The sequence below is a fragment of the Anguilla rostrata genome, chromosome 5 (assembly GCF_018555375.3).
Source record: "Anguilla rostrata isolate EN2019 chromosome 5, ASM1855537v3, whole genome shotgun sequence".
In the NCBI taxonomy this organism is placed as follows: Eukaryota; Metazoa; Chordata; class Actinopteri; order Anguilliformes; family Anguillidae; genus Anguilla; species Anguilla rostrata.
Genome location: NC_057937.1, coordinates 24,604,835 through 24,620,779, shown reverse-complemented (window position 1 = coordinate 24,620,779; position 15,945 = coordinate 24,604,835). Strand labels below are relative to the sequence as shown.

Sequence of the window (15,945 nt, the reverse complement as noted above, 5' to 3'; positions counted from 1 at the left end):
AAAGGTCGGTGGACGCCGTCCACCCGCGTCCACCCCCAATTTAACCCCTGGGTGTGAGCATCACAGAGACTTGGAAAATGGCTTAAATGAAGCATGACAGTTGTACAAAAGATTATTTTATATTCATAATTTAGGTATAAATAAAGTGCCACAAATGAAATTATCTTGGCATATATAAGTTGTTCTTTTTTTAGTTTGAAATGAAATCACATGTATAGCAGCTATACATTTCCTGGATCATAAACTCTTTTGCCACAAGTGACCTAACAGTGATATGCAGAACTGCTAAAGACCTATGAAGCAAAATGTAAGCAGTGTACCCTAGTGTCTCCAAATCTTTCTAAAATATCAAAATTTTGCATTGCTGTAAAGCATAGCATAATCATACAAGTCAATACAAGTCAACTACAAATCAACTGTTTTTACTCATGAAACTTACTTTTGCATCATTTTCAAGTGAGAATTTCTTTTTATCAATGTAGGGATCTATCCAAAACCTCTTCAAAAAAGAATAAAATCCTTTTTGTGCATTGTGACAAACAGTGGTACACATACCTAAAATGTAATCATTCACACTTGTATGTTTTTCTGTACTCTATAGTATGTAATCTTTTGTTCCAAGGGGATGGGATGACGTGTTACTATAATGATCACTTCAAGGGAAATTTTATCTGGCACATATCAGCACACAGAAAATTTGAATTAAGGATTTTCCTTGCCATTTCCATTCCATACTAGGGCTAGGGCTGTTAGTTAGCCCCCAATTCAAATGTGCTGAGCAGTATTAGCAAAGGCTAACAGTTGTTTCTTACAACTAATGCAAATATTACAATATTGCTTTCGCAAAGGGGTTAAGGCATCAGCAGTATCTTTATTGTTATAAAGCGATGCTCCTCCTTCTTTCCTAATGCACCTGACATCTTACTTTCGGTTTTTTCTTTTCCTACTGCATTATTGAGGATTACTTTTTGCATCTTGGGCAGTTTGCCTTTCAAAGAGCCTTTTAGCTTCCTGTTACTTTTTAACCGTAGCACACATATTACAATTATTCAGCCTTATTACTCTCAGTGCTGTCACTTTTATATATCTCTGGCTTGATTACCTCTGTCCTACAAATTCTTTCGGGATCATTACATAGCACCAAATCCAGAATTGATTTCCGTCTTGTAAACTGACTGACATACTGTGCCAAAAAAGGTCATTTATAACATCTAGGGGCGACATAGCTCAGGAGGTAAGACCGATTGTCTGGCAGTCGGAGGGTTGCTGGTTCAAACCCCGCCCTGGGCATGTCGAAGTGTCCTTGAGCAAGACACCTAACCCCTAACTGCTCTGGCGAATGAGAGGCATCAATTGTAAAGCGCTTTGGATAAAAGTGCTATATAAATGCAGTCCATTTACCATTTACCATCTAAAAAATCTTCCTTGCTTTTTCCTTGTCCTGTCATCAGCTCCAAATTAATACGGGAGTAATTGAAGTCTCCCATTATAATAGTATCAACTTCCTGTCACGCTTGTTTTATGTTTCCAAAGAGCACTGACTTCACACTAGTGTCTGAAGCTGGCAGCTGGTAACACACGCCTACTGTAAGCCCATTTTCATATTCCCCAATGAGCTTAATCCAAATATCATCACTAGGCCTGAGCTGTTCAATTTCTGTAATTTCCTACACATTAAAATTTTGTTTTACATCGAGCTACGCCCCCTCTCTGACTGGAGTCCTAATGAGTACTCCTCTATATTATATTCATCCCCATTCTCCTCCCCAAGCCATGTCTCTATAATCCCAACTATGTCATAGCCCCCACTATTCATAGCAGCCTCAAGTTTGTTTTATAAAAAAAATACTTTTTAAACTTATAGAATTTAAACAAAGACATTTTAGACTATTACTCTACACATCATCTCCTGTTGCATCACCGTCCCATGCCACCCTTACAAAGATTTTGCTTTAGAAAGATTTAATTGCCTTTCACACTATTACAAGAAGTCTTGACAGCTTCCATCCAGGCAGTCAGCATCACCCTACGCTTTTCACTCTCTGACCTCCAAGTCTCTAGTTTAAATAATCGTGTACTACCCTAAGCATACGCTGGCCCAGTGCAGCAGCAACCCCCCCCCCCCCCCCCCCCCCCCCCCCCCCCCCGGTTCAGGCGTAACTCGTCACGCTTGTCACCCCTATCCCAGAAGGCGTCCCAGTGCCCCAATAACCTGTAGCCTACTCTTTCTTATAAGTTTATAGCCACATGTTAAACCTCCGCATAAAACTGTTTCCCTCTGATAGGCCTCACATTTCCGGATATGTAAACCAGATGTAGGGGTATCCCATTTCTGGTTATCTTAACAGTCACCAAAACAATGGCAGCGACAAAGAGCAACCAGTTTTGTAGCGTTCCCCTGTGTACCAATTCAGAAAAGAATTTATTTGCCCTTTCACAGCTTTCCCACAGATGTACTCCAAAATAAGAAAAAAACTTGCTAGGTAGCATGACTGTCATAATGTTGCAAACTAACATTAACTCATTACGATAGCTAGCTAGTTAGCTACTGCTTTGTGAATAAGATTACACTCGATATTAAACTTTTCTCCTCACATACATTTGGGTCTAAATGTCTGAGTCCGCTACCAACTCCTTTGTTTTTATTTTTTTTATCATTCATTGAGAACTAACACAGTTTCAGTCATGTGGTACTTGTTACTCAAGAATGTCATAAAATCAGTTAACTAGCTATATTTTATGTTATGATTAGCAAATTACGTTTTAGCCAGCTAGCTTGTTAGCAAGTACATATTTGGATATTCAATGTTGAAACTGCAGATGCACGTTTATTTTAGTTGTTAATTGTAATTACAGCTGATTTAAAAATGTGTGGGTAGTTTTTATCAGCGATGAAAACAAACAGCTCGGTAGTGAACTGAACACCATTACACAGGCGATTTGACAAGCAATATAAATCTTTATTAGAACAAGTACAGCACAAACAACATGTCACAAAATAAAATAGTAACGGTAGTACAAAACTTAGTTCAGAGATATTTCACTTCGGTACAACATAAGTAATTTTGTAGAGCCTAACCCATTGTACTTACATAGCTCTGCCTCCCCTGCTGACCGTCAACGTTAATAGAATCGCTTTTCCTCACAGTTGTCAGGCTCCCTATTCATTCATTTTCGGGACAACCGAGAGGAACAGAGACGCTGTTAACGGACAGCAGATGTTGCTTCACTCTACGAAAACACAATGGAGTCACCTCCAGAAAATAATTTATGTTATGTCGAAGTGAAATATCTCTTTAATCGGCTAACTTGCTGTTGCTTAGCAAGCTAGCTATTTAGCTTTCTGGTGAACCAGAGCTAACGTTATACTTAACTTCATAACCGAATATAAACTTCTCAAAAATGAATTTATAGCCCTTGTCTAGTTTAGACCGCTTAACGTTCACTGGCAATGCTTCGACAATGCGGATAACATTGGACATAGTGAACTTTGGCAGAGCTATTAGGGACTGTGAGAACACGTCGCTGTTTAGGCTCAATTTTTCGCTGTCAGAAATGGACTTGCCTCCGTAGCAACGGTAACCAGAAACAAAGTATCCCTACATCCGGTTTTGGTTGCCATCTTGTGAAATAGGCCTATTGTGTGTGGTACTGGTAGTATTCGCTTATATCACGCCGTCGCCATTTTGAAATTTTCCTGTGCGAAAACGAGGCTATGGTGGGAAGTGTTCTAGGAGCGGTGGTTACATGAAGCAGAAAAGCGATTTGAGTCGGTGATGCTACTATGGCATATTGTTGTGTACCACGCTGTAAGTCGTATCAAAGACGAGAATGTGATCAAGACTTGTCTTTCCATCAATTTCCGAGTAACCCGGACACCCGTCGCCAGTGGATTGCCAAGATAAGGAGAGATGTTGGACCTTATTTTCAGGTAATGTAACGAGCTAGCTAAGCTAGCGTCTAAGTTAGCTAACTTATCGTTAGCTTACCCTGATAATAACCTCCAAAAGTTCGTAAGATTAATTTACACGTCAACACTCACCTTAACACATCTCTCATCTCAGATCACAGACAACACAAGAGTGTGCTCCAAACACTTTTCCAAGGACTGCATATTAAGATCGCTTACCGGTTTGAACAAACTGAAAAACGGGAGTGTGCCGTCTTTGTTTACATGGTGTCAGCCCAAGACCAGAAGGACAATTCAACGCTTCCAGAGGTAACTGTCATCTGACATTAGCCAAATCATTTCGGTATCAGCATGAAAAAGATAATAAATGCATTTAGATCAAACCTACTAGACTATGCGTAAAAAACGAACTTTCGTAAATCTCTCTCAATTTGTGTTGACAGTGCTGTTGAAAGGATACAGCAACTGGATAGAGGGGTACATTACTGATATTGAAGGTAAGTTAACGATTTTGCCATCCGTAGGCTATGCCGGTGTGCTAGCTAATCAGCAAACGTTGTCATAAAATTTTTCCCGACCGTGAAAACTGCCTTGTTTACATTTTGGACATTTGTGGCTAGTGGGTAAATCTATCGCTGTTTTCGTCGCAGCACTGTCCACACAAATTGAGAGAGATTTACGAAAGTTTGTTTTTTAAGTATAGTCTAGTAGGTTTGATCTAAATGCATTTATTATCTTTTTCATGCTGATACCGAAATGATTTGGCTAATGTCAGATGACAGTTACCTCTGGAAGCGTTGAATTGTCCTTCTGGTCTTGGGCTGACACCATGTAAACAAAGACGGCACACTCCCGTTTTTCAGTTTGTTCAAACCGGTAAGCGATCTTAATATGCAGTCCTTGGAAAAGTGTTTGGAGCACACTCTTGTGTTGTCTGTGATCTGAGATGAGAGATGTGTTAAGGTGAGTGTTGACGTGTAAATTAATCTTACGAACTTTTGGAGGTTATTATCAGGGTAAGCTAACGATAAGTTAGCTAACTTAGACGCTAGCTTAGCTAGCTCGTTACATTACCTGAAAATAAGGTCCAACATCTCTCCTTATCTTGGCAATCCACTGGCGACGGGTGTCCGGGTTACTCGGAAATCGATGGAAAGACAAGCCTTGATCACATTCTCGTCTTTGATACGACTTACAGCGTGGTACACAACAATATGCCATAGTAGCATCACCGACTCAAATCGCTTTTCTGCTTCATGTAAGCACCGCTCCTAGAACACTTCCCACCATAGCCTCGTTTTCGCACAGGAAAATTTCAAAATGGCGACGGCGTGATATAAGCGAATACTACCAGTACCACACACAATAGGCCTATTTCACAAGATGGCGACCAAAACCGGATGTAGGGATACTTTGTTTCTGGTTACCGTTGCTACGGAGGCAAGTCCATTTCTGACAGCGAAAAATTGAGCCTAAACAGCGACGTGTTCTCACAGTCCCTAATAGCTCTGCCAAAGTTCACTATGTCCAATATGTCTATCTCTCCCTGCCTCCTCTGGATTCTCCCCCATTCCCAGTTGTGGCATGCACGCCAATTCCTTAAAGGACGAGCTGTTCAGTTCCTCAAACTCTACCAATTGCGAACTGTGGAGTCCAGCAAGCTGGCCCTCAAGATCCAGAATCTTGCTCTCAAGGTGCTCAGCCGATCAGCAATGGTGGCAGACAAACTTGCCCTAGAAATCACTTTCCAGAAGTGCGATCATCCAGCAACTATGCCACACCTTTGACCAGATTTTTACCCCCTGTCATCCTATCTCTCCCTATGTCTAGTGTAAGTAACTGCCGAGACAGAAGCACCAAGACCCCAACTTAAAAACGTGTGGGCAACCCTGGACAAGTAGCAACAGAAACCAGAGAGGATAAATAAAATAAACAAATAAATAAATAAATAAGCAAGCAAGCTATTTTAACTAATGTTAAATAATATGAAAAAGATCTCCCTGGTGTGGAATCACTCGGGTTATAATCAACTAACTTGGGTAGCTTTTTACTAAAAACCAATGACTGAAGGAACCCTGCAAAATATTTTATTTATATCTCAGAGATCAAAATAAAAACGAAAGTTTACTTGGAGTCAGATTATAATAAACTACAGCTATTATTAGCACATAAAAATAAGGACAAACCATCTAACTACTGTAGGTACCAGGGACTACAAAAGACACAAAACTACAAAGCCCATATGTCCACCTCAAAGAGTGACTCATTTAACCACACCTCCTTCCACAGCTTTCCAGTTACAGTATTGGCTTACTGTAAATTTGAAATGCACAACCTTAAATAAAATGGAGGTTGCCTTTCTTTCACGCTCTCTCTGTTCCATTTTCCTCTCCCTGGACTCTCTTTCCGTCTCCCTCTTGCTTGAGTCTGCACGCCAGGAAGCATATAAAGCAATGGTATGTTCTATTGACATGACTGTACAATATTGTTACTTCATACAACCTATTCTTGTAATGTAAAGTCAAATACCTGAGCTGACACTTTTTTCTTTGGTGATATAGTCAAATGAATGAGGGCCTACCAACTAATTCATATCATATCCAGGCTAAAACTTGACATGTCCTGATAGGGACAGGTCGTGTGGAAAAAATGATTTATCTATTAGTTAAGCCTGTTTAATCTGTAAAAAAAAACTGAGGACAGTGAAATAACATCAAAATCACCCTAAGTTAAACAACTAGCAGGTATTTTTAGACCTGGAAACTGATCCAGGAAACTACAGGCCTGTCAGTTTTAACTTGCATCACATGTAAAATAATGGAATCTATCATTAGAAGTTGGAAGTCCATCCATCCATTATCTATACCCGCTTATCCTGAGCAGGGTCGCGGGTGGTGCTGGAGCCTATCCCAGGATGCATTGGGAAAGAGGCAGGAATACACCCTGGACAGGATGCCAATCTATTGCAGGGCACACACACCATTCAGTCACACCTATGGGCAATTTAGAGTATCCAATTAGCCTACCTAGCCAGTTTCTTGAAAATAACAACATCCTAAGGGATAGCCAGCATGGTTTTCGCAAGGGAAGGTCATGCCTGACAAACTTTATGGTATTCTTTGAAGAAGCTAACAAGTGTTTTGATTATAAAAAGGCTTATGATATTACATACTTAGATTTCCAAAAGGCATTTTATGAGGTACCACATGAGAGACTTGTTAGCAAAATGAAGACAGTAGGAATTAGAGGACGTATTTCAGAGTGGATTCAGAACTGGCTACAGGGTAGAACACAAAGAGTAGTAGGAGGGATATTATCTGAGCAGTGAACTGTTGGAAGTGGAGTCTCACAAGGATTGGTGCTGGGCCCATTGCTCTTCCTAATTTATGTCAATGACCTTGAAAGTGCATTAATCAAATTTGCAGATGATACAAAACTGGGAGGCCCAGCTAATAGTTTGGAATCTATTAAAGTAATCCAAGAAGATTTTAATATAATCCAGAAGTGGGCAGAAACCTGGCAAATTAAATTAAATATAGCCAAAAAGTATGCATATGGGTAATAAAAACATTAGGCAGGATTACTTAATGGGAGCAACAAAATTAAAATGCGCTCAATTTGAAAAAGACTTGTGAGTAATGATTGATCAAAGCCTTTCAAGTTCTAGGCACTGTGCTGTAGCAGTAAAAAAACGGCCAACAGGCTGTTGGGATATATAGCCAAAAGTATTGAGTATAAATCCAAGGAAGTTATACTTGTCTTATACGATACATTTGTTATACCACACTATTGTGTGCAGTCCTGGGGACTAACAGACTTTTGCACCCAGAGAACCTGAACGCCTCAGAATCATTGAATCACCATGAATACCTCTATATCAGCATATTCTAGAGGAAACCGCAATGTCATGTTGTACAACCTTATCAGAGCTATGCATAAACGAAGTACCCTGAAATATCAATGAGCTTAACCTCTTAGCGCAAATCCCTAGTGGTCGGCACGCCGGCATGCTGAGATTACTAAACTCAGACATTTGGTGCTACTGCAACCGAAGTATGAGTTAAAAACAGAAACGCGTTGTTTTAGTTTCATTAGTAGACGATACACGACAACTGTGCTGAATACAGAGTTTCGCAGCGCCACCATTGTCTCTCTGGTCGTTCAGTTAACACGCACCCCCTCCCTGCAGTCTCAGGGCGACATAGCTCAGGAGGTAAGACCGATTGTCTGGCAGTCGGAGGGTTGCCGGTTCAAAACCCCGCCCTGGCATGTCGAAGTGTCCTTGAGCAAGGCATCAATTGTAAAGCGCTTTGGATAAAAGCGCTATATAAATGCAGTCCATTTACCATTTACCATCCATTCATCTACAAAACACCCCCCACCCTTGACATAATGGACAATATTGTCTATCTTGGCATTCATAAAAATATTATTTCACCACTAAAGAATTGTATTCCATCATAGTAATAGGATAAACCCCACAGTAGCCCTAAGATATGCCTATACAGCAGTGAAAACTCTGCTCACTGTATAACGAAATAAACGAGAAAAAGTTTTTAAAAATGATACCATGTCATTCTACAGTCAATATCTGGAACTAAATATTGAATAAATATACAACCTTACTGTTGGTTTTCCGCGTAGAGATCTCCCTTTTGAGACTGAGTGGTCATATATTGTCTTAGACAATCCGTTTGGGAAATATACGTGTATTTACTCTGTGTGCAGTACATTACATTACATTACATTACAGGCATTTGGCAGACGCTCTTATCCAGAGCGACGTACAACAAAGTGTATAACCTTAACCAGGAACAAGTATGACGAAACCCCTAGAGAGAAGTACCAGTCCAAGTGCAGGGAACAACCGCATAGTTCAACTTGGACCCTGAAGGTTAAACTGATTAACACTATCACAACGAGAACGGCAACAACGCAATCTATGGAAAAAATACAAGCAGTATTTAAGACAGTTAATGCACCTAAGTCACCTACGAAACAGCTGCCTAGTTACAACCCTAAGCTTACAGTCATTTACAGGGGGGTAGGGAGGGATGGGGAGAGGTGCAGCCTGAAGAGGTTGTCGTTTGAAATGGGTCAGTGTCTCAGCTGTTCTGACCTCCACAGGGAGGGCATTCCACCATCGTGGGGCCAGAACAGACAGGAGACGTGTTCTGGAAGTGCAGGTGCGAAGAGGGGGAGGTGCTAGGCGTCCTGAGGTAGCAGAACGGAGGGATCTGGCTGGCATGTAGGGTTTGAATATCTGGTGGAGGTATGCTGGGGCTGATCCCTTGACTGCCTGGTATGCTAGGACCAATGTTTTTAATTTGATGCGAGCTATAACAGGCAGCCAGTGGAGGGTAGTGAGCAGGGGAGTGACATGGGAGTGTCTGGGGAGGTTGAAGACCAGACGAGCCGCAGCATTCTGAATGCTGAATGCAGTAAAAGACGCTTCACCTAACGAAACGTGGTCAATGATTTTTTGTAATTTCTTGGAAAATACTATTATTATTGAGGACTTCTGGACATAGCTAAGCCATATGTTTGCTGATAGACCTAGCTGACATCATTTTCTGGAGCAAAACAGAAGCAGATAGAACAGTATCATTGATACTGTCTCTGTCTCCATCTACTGAACATAGATGAGATTTAATCATTGCTATGTATGTATTACTGCTCAAAATATTTCGGTTATATACGTTATTTTTGAAATTGAGTGTCTTTAAATAGGTTAGTGATGTTATATAATGTGGATATTTCACACGGTAATGTAAGCGTTAGATGGTAGTGTAATAGCTTTTGTGAAGCATGCAGCAGTGATGACGTGAGAGTTGGAACATTGCCAAAACGTGGTGGACGGTTGAAAATTGTTTTCATGTCGTCCCATAACCATACAAGAAAACATACGAGAGTACAGAGTATAGAAATACATACAAGAGTTAATTATTACACATTTAGGTACTGTACTGCATTGTGTGACAATATTTTTGCATTATTTTTTTAATCTGATAGCAATGTTTCATCTTAAACCTTGATAAGGGGCTCATTTATATGCTTTATAATGGGACAAAATGCATTTTATTCAGTTATGGAGAGATTTTGGATATGTTTCTGGACCCCTAGATATTTTAGACCACTGTACTGACTAAAAGCTTGTAATTCCCACTTGGAAATGATGCAACAGAGATTTTCTTGAGTCAAAACAGTTGATTTGTAGTGAAATACGTGAATATGTTGTGATTTACAGCAATGCATAATTTAGACATTTTGGATAGATTTGGAGACGCTGGGTACACTGCTTAGTTTTTGCTTCATACATCTATAGCAGTTCTACATATCCACCCTTAGATTTTATGAACTTGTGGTCAAGAAGTTTTTGATCCAACACATGTATAGTTTAACCTGCTGTATATATGCAATCTCTCCATATTTCATTGCAAACTAAAAACTTGCAAATTCATTTTTGATTTTTTTGTCTAGATAATTGCATTTGTGCCACTTTACGTCTTCCAAAATTATGAATATGAACTAATCTGCGTTAGTATTGTAAATTGTACAAATGTCTTGCTTCATTTAAGCCATTTTTCAAGTATCTATGGTGTTCACATCTGGAGTTATAAAGCTTTAAATAGGGTACCCCCTAAATGGGCAAGGATTGGCAAGATTTGGCATGTGCGCTAAGGGGTTAAGTAGTTTTGTATGGAGAAGTTGGCCAGAATGCATCCAATGCAATTTAAGAGAAGGATAAACTCAATTTTTAAAATGGCAATTTTTACAGAAGGTTTTTGCATATTGGCTTATTATTGATAGAAAAATGGCAAAGTGAAGTCTGTTACTATATGTGTTATTTGTCATGTGAAGTGAGATTTGTCTTCTATTAGCACGTGATGAGGACTAGAGGGTAAGTTATGTTCTAATTCGAAGAGGGTGTACTTTTTTTTCCTGAAGTATTTCAATGATAGAGCATATGGAAGTGAGACGTTTTTTGTTTTAAAACCCAAGCAGCATACGCAGTCCTTTTTCTTCATTCTTTTACACTCCTTTTCCCTCTTTCCTTCTCTCTGTTTCTCCTTTCCATGTCATCTGCCGTCTTTCTGCCACACTTCTTTCTCATACATATCTGTTGTCTCCATCCTTCCCCCTCTCTCTACAGGTATATTGACTTACTGAGGGAGGTGAAGCCCAGGTTATTCTGGGATGAGCAAGCTGCAGAGCACTACTTCAACTACAAGAGGTCAGTCTGGCCATTTCATCAGTCAAAATCTTTAGTAGCACATTATTATACAGAGACTGACTGTTCAGACATTGAATAGTAATCAACACTAGAGAAATTATTTGTGGTGTGCAGTAACCTTAAAGATAACGGTAACTCCTCTGTCTGCAAGAATGTGGTGTGACAAGTGTTTCTCGCTCATATAATGACGGTTCTTGTTAGTATTAAAATCACCTAGTAGCTGAGATAAAGATGACTCTTGTTAATATTGACATGGCATTATGATCTGAGGCCTCCTATCAGACTCCAGTCCTTGAGGGCCATAGTGTCTGCTGGGTTTTGATGTGCTTCAGTACAAAGAGCAGATTTATGGGGGTAGTTGTTTGACTTGTTGCGGACAGTTAGTGGATCAACCTGGGGTGTCATTTTCAGCCCTCATTTGGGGCAGGAGACTTATTTCTTTCTTAAATTTTTTATCTCGACCGGTTTTACCAATCGAGCCTGGGTTTTTTCTAATTTCATGGTCATTGGGCTATAGGGGAGCACTGCTTTTTTTGACAGTGCTTTGCGTAAGCTTGTCCAGATGATGAGAAACATCGTTCTGCATTTACAGAGTTGGTTGGAACAGACAAGCAGTTTTGTTTGTTTTGTTATCACCATGTTTGGAGCGATTTGCTTACCTCTTTCGCAGAGTTTTTAGTGACATATCTATGTCCATGTCCACACATCTGAAATAGAAATTCATCCAATTTAGCATTATGTACTTTTCCTCGTGGAATATTTATTTTATATATATATATATATATATATATATATATATATTTCTTTGGGCTTTTTTAAGCTTTATTAGGCAGGATAGTGTAGAGAGACAGGAAGAACTAGGAGAGAGAGGGAGAGACATGCGACAGGTCGGCGGTCGGACTTGAATCGTCAACATCGTGGCTCGCAATGTGCATGTGGAAAGCACTCTATGGGCTACGCCACTTGAGGCCCTCTCGTGGAATATTTCTACTCAAAAATACATCTGTCAAATTGTGGATGACATCTGTCTGCCACTAAAAGCTTTCTTGTACACTACTAACATATTCACATCTGTGGTATTCCATTGCTCTTTTTGTTTTGTCCTCCTTGTGCTAAGAAAACAGAGAGCCTTTAATGATAGTCACTATGCTGTATGTAAATCAACCAAGAAACATCCCTCACAAAAACCTGGCGCTGAACATAGGGAAGCTCTACGTAAAAGGGAAAAAATTTGCTTGCACATGGTATACATGTAATTTGTATATTACTGTTCTGTGCTTTAATGATTCAACACCAACTAGGCCCATGTTAGGCAAATGTTGTTTAATTTGGTGTCAGATAATTTAAGCATGGGGCAGAAATGTGTACAGACCACCTTTTTCCTTGTATGCAATCTATTCAAGGAAAAGTTCACTCCCAAAGTGAAAATTCTTTTGGTGTACACTCACCTCCATGTCAGTTTAAACTCCATTTAAGATTATGCATTTTACAAATGCTCAACGAGTTAGGTGCTGCAGTTCCATTTGAGCCATTTTCCACAGCAGGGAATTGAATGAGGTTATCCATCCATTTTCTAACCAGTTAGTCCAGATCAGGGTCGCAGCCCCAAAAGGTCAAGCATCCCAGACGTCCCTCTCCCCAGCGTCTTCCGCCAACTCATCTTGGTTAATCCCAATGCCATGTATATCCAGCCTGTGGATATAATCCCTCCAGCGTGTCCTAGGTCTGCCCCTGGGTCTCCTGCCCAATGGCTATGCCTCTCCAGCGGGAGGCGCCCATGAGGCATCTTTATCAGATGCCCGAACCACCTCAAATGACTCATTTTAATGCGGAGGAGCAGCAGCTCTACTTTGAGGTCCTCCCTGACATCTGAGCTCCTCACCCTATCAAGGTAAGCCCTGTCACCCTACAGAGAAACCCCATTTCTGCCGCTTGTATTCGTGATCTCACTTTTTCAGTCACTACCCATAGCTTGTGACCATAGGTGAGTATATGGATTTACCACCACCGTCCGATACAATTCCCACAATACTGTGGCCGCTGGACCTAGACAGCAGTTGATCTTTGCATGCCTTTTTCCCTCAGTCGTGAATAAGATCCCAAGGTACTCCACCTGGGGAAAGTTGCCCCCCCTCCCCCCTTACTTGAAGGGGACAAACCATCTTTTTCCAGGGAGGACCATAGCAACAGACTTGGAGGTTCAGATCCTCATCCCGACCGTGTCACACTCTGCAAACCGCTCTACTGCGCATCAAAGGTCGCAGTACGATGAGGCCAAGAGAACAATGTCATCCGCAAACAGGAGAGGTGCCACTCCTATGTCCCGAAAGTGTACACACTCCACATTTCGGCTATGCCATGAGATCCTGTCTATGAATACCAAGAACAGGTGGGAAGACTAAGCGCACCCTTGGCGGTGTACGACACCCACTTAGAACGAGCTTGACTTAATGCCGATAATGGAAACACAGTTCTCGCTCCGAGTATACAGTATACGACCAAATGGCATGCAACAGCGACCCCAGCATCCTATACTCCCACAGCACCTCCCACGTAATACCCCGGGGCACACAGTCGTATGCTTTCTCCAAGTCTGGAAAATACATGTAGACTGGATAAGCAGACTCCCATGCCCCCTCAAATATCTGTGAGATGGTAAAAAGCTGGTTCCCGACTTCCACGCAACATTGAGGATTTGTGTTAGCCATGACACACTAACAACATCCAGCGCCTTCAACATTTCTGGTCGCCTCTCCAAACTTCTCCTATGCCCCGGCTTTTGCTTCTGCCACTGCCGCAGCTGCAGCCTTTTTCGCCTGCCAGTACCTGTCTGCTGAATCAGAGGTCCCCCGTGCCAACCTAGCCCAGAATGCCTCGTTCTTCAGCTTGACAGCCTCCCTCATCGCTGGAGTCCACCAACGGGTCCTCGGGTTGCCGCCAGGACATGCACTAACAAGATTCTGACCGCAACCTCTAGCTGACACTTCCACAATAGAGGTTTAACACCAGGAGCGCCATACCATTTCCTGGCATTGAAATAACTTTTTGCGTGGCCTGGGTCATATGACACATTAGCCTTCAAACGGGAAATGTTCGCATTGTTCGCTAGATGGCGCTTATTAGACACGAGCTGACAAAGGTTGCCAGCCCATTGTCCTAATGAAATATTTGCAAGATTTTAGACTGTCAGAGATAGCGCATGATGTCCCAAAACCTTTGCCACGACATAGTGTCATTGAAAAATGGATTTCCCAAGTCTGAAGACCAAAAGTCTTCTAAATTCATACTTTTACCGCCGGTGATGCCTCGTAAATACAGCAGTTCCACGAAAGCTTTCAGTTCGTCGACTGACAGGTCCCAGTTTTCTGCCCCATCTCTGTGGGCTTCTGCCATAGTATACTTGACAATCTGCTCCCACATCGGAATGTCAATCAGACATAGCAGACTTCTCAGCAGACTTCCAATGTTCTCCTTGGCGCACCGTGTGGGCCCAGCCTTTTCCCGTAAGACATTGCAGGATGGTGCTCTGCCCAGAGCATTACCAGCAGTCTGTTCGACCCAAACTGTCCCATCGTTTGCCCTTTCTCTCTCTGAGACAAACTCAGTCTCAGTCTCAACTTCAGAATCAGATTCAGAAGCTGAATCAAATTCAATATCGAGCTCCAACTCCTCATCGCCCGAATCCATTTCACTGGCATTCTGAATCAGGTCCAAAGCTTGCTTGGCAGAGTATCTCTGTGGTCGTATGTTCATCTTGGCAAGCGATACCAAACCGAACTGGTCGCCGAAATAATCATGCTTCTCTTTTATAGCCATATTTTCGTAGCCCAATTATAATTTGAATAGAAATTATTATAACAGCCCCGCCCATGCCAGTATAGTTTCAGGTGTGAGGGGCGTGGTGTGGTGCGTGAAAAGCCAATTCCTTGATAGGATGTAACATCCATAACATGTTACATTAACAATCTTTTCAATTAAAACTTTGATAATTATGTAGATGCCTAAATGTGAATACTCTGCGTGAAAATTTAAAAAGTTGCACATAATAGAAACATCTGCAAACGTGTAGGATATCTGTTTCCATTGTGTGGTATTTTAACATGGATGCATTTCATTTTAACCCTTATATAAATTTTTCCACTTGCATAACTATGTAAGACTATGATTTTCGTTTGTATGAGAATACAAACAAAATGCACAGGCATTTTAGAGAAATGATAACGAAACGATTGCAATTTTTAAAAATATTTTAAAAGAATATAAATAATGATACATTTATTCCTGGTTATTTGACATGGTTCTTGCTTGGGCTGTCAATCCTATGATAGTGTAAGAAAATTGTTCATCACATGTGCCGAACATTAGTAACATTAGTGGTAGCGACCTGTTTCTCCGATTGGTAACTGTAAATGTATTGCTGAAATTGGAATAGTAATTATGTGGACAATTAGTTTCATAAACTCCATAAACTCTATCAATGGTTGCGTGGACATGGTAAAGCACACAGACGCCTATATTCCCACGAAATGCATCCCAATAGTTTATGCATGTGCTGTTGCAACTACGCAGACAGCGTGAGCAGTCTTCTAACACAGTTCCTAACGTGCAAGGCTCTAATTTTTGAATATGAAACAAGGTCCGAACCTATTATGACTAGAAATAAAACAAGTAAAAGTGTGACATTTGTATCTTTGTTTTGGGCATTTATTTGTTTTACTACTCAGTAGGCCTAAAAGGCCTACTCATGATAATAGTGTAAACACCTCACAGCTAGACCAATGAGGGTTTGTAGCTGGAGGGG

At 41.0% G+C, this 15,945-nt stretch overlaps 1 protein-coding gene and 1 long non-coding RNA gene across 14 annotated transcripts in view; both read left to right on the top strand.

The window, feature by feature from the left end:
* chid1 (chitinase domain containing 1) overlaps positions 1 to 15,945 on the top strand; it is a 352,093-nt gene that overhangs the window by 204,068 nt on the left and 132,080 nt on the right. For 11 of the 13 annotated variants that reach the window (XR_010330348.1, XR_010330349.1, XM_064337946.1 and 8 more), the window contains one exon: positions 11,064 to 11,144. The exons of the other annotated variants lie outside the window; for them this stretch is intronic. Coding sequence is in view for 9 of the 11 variants with exons in the window: in XM_064337946.1 (XP_064194016.1) it covers positions 11,064 to 11,144 (81 nt within the window). In the remaining 2 variants the exon portion in view is untranslated. The remainder of the gene's footprint in view (positions 1 to 11,063; positions 11,145 to 15,945) is intronic. 13 annotated transcript variants of the gene reach the window in all.
* Positions 3,779 to 4,407, top strand: LOC135256068 (uncharacterized). Its single transcript, XR_010330355.1, has 3 exons — positions 3,779 to 3,931; positions 4,065 to 4,219; positions 4,354 to 4,407. It is a non-coding gene; the product is annotated as an uncharacterized LOC135256068 (long non-coding RNA).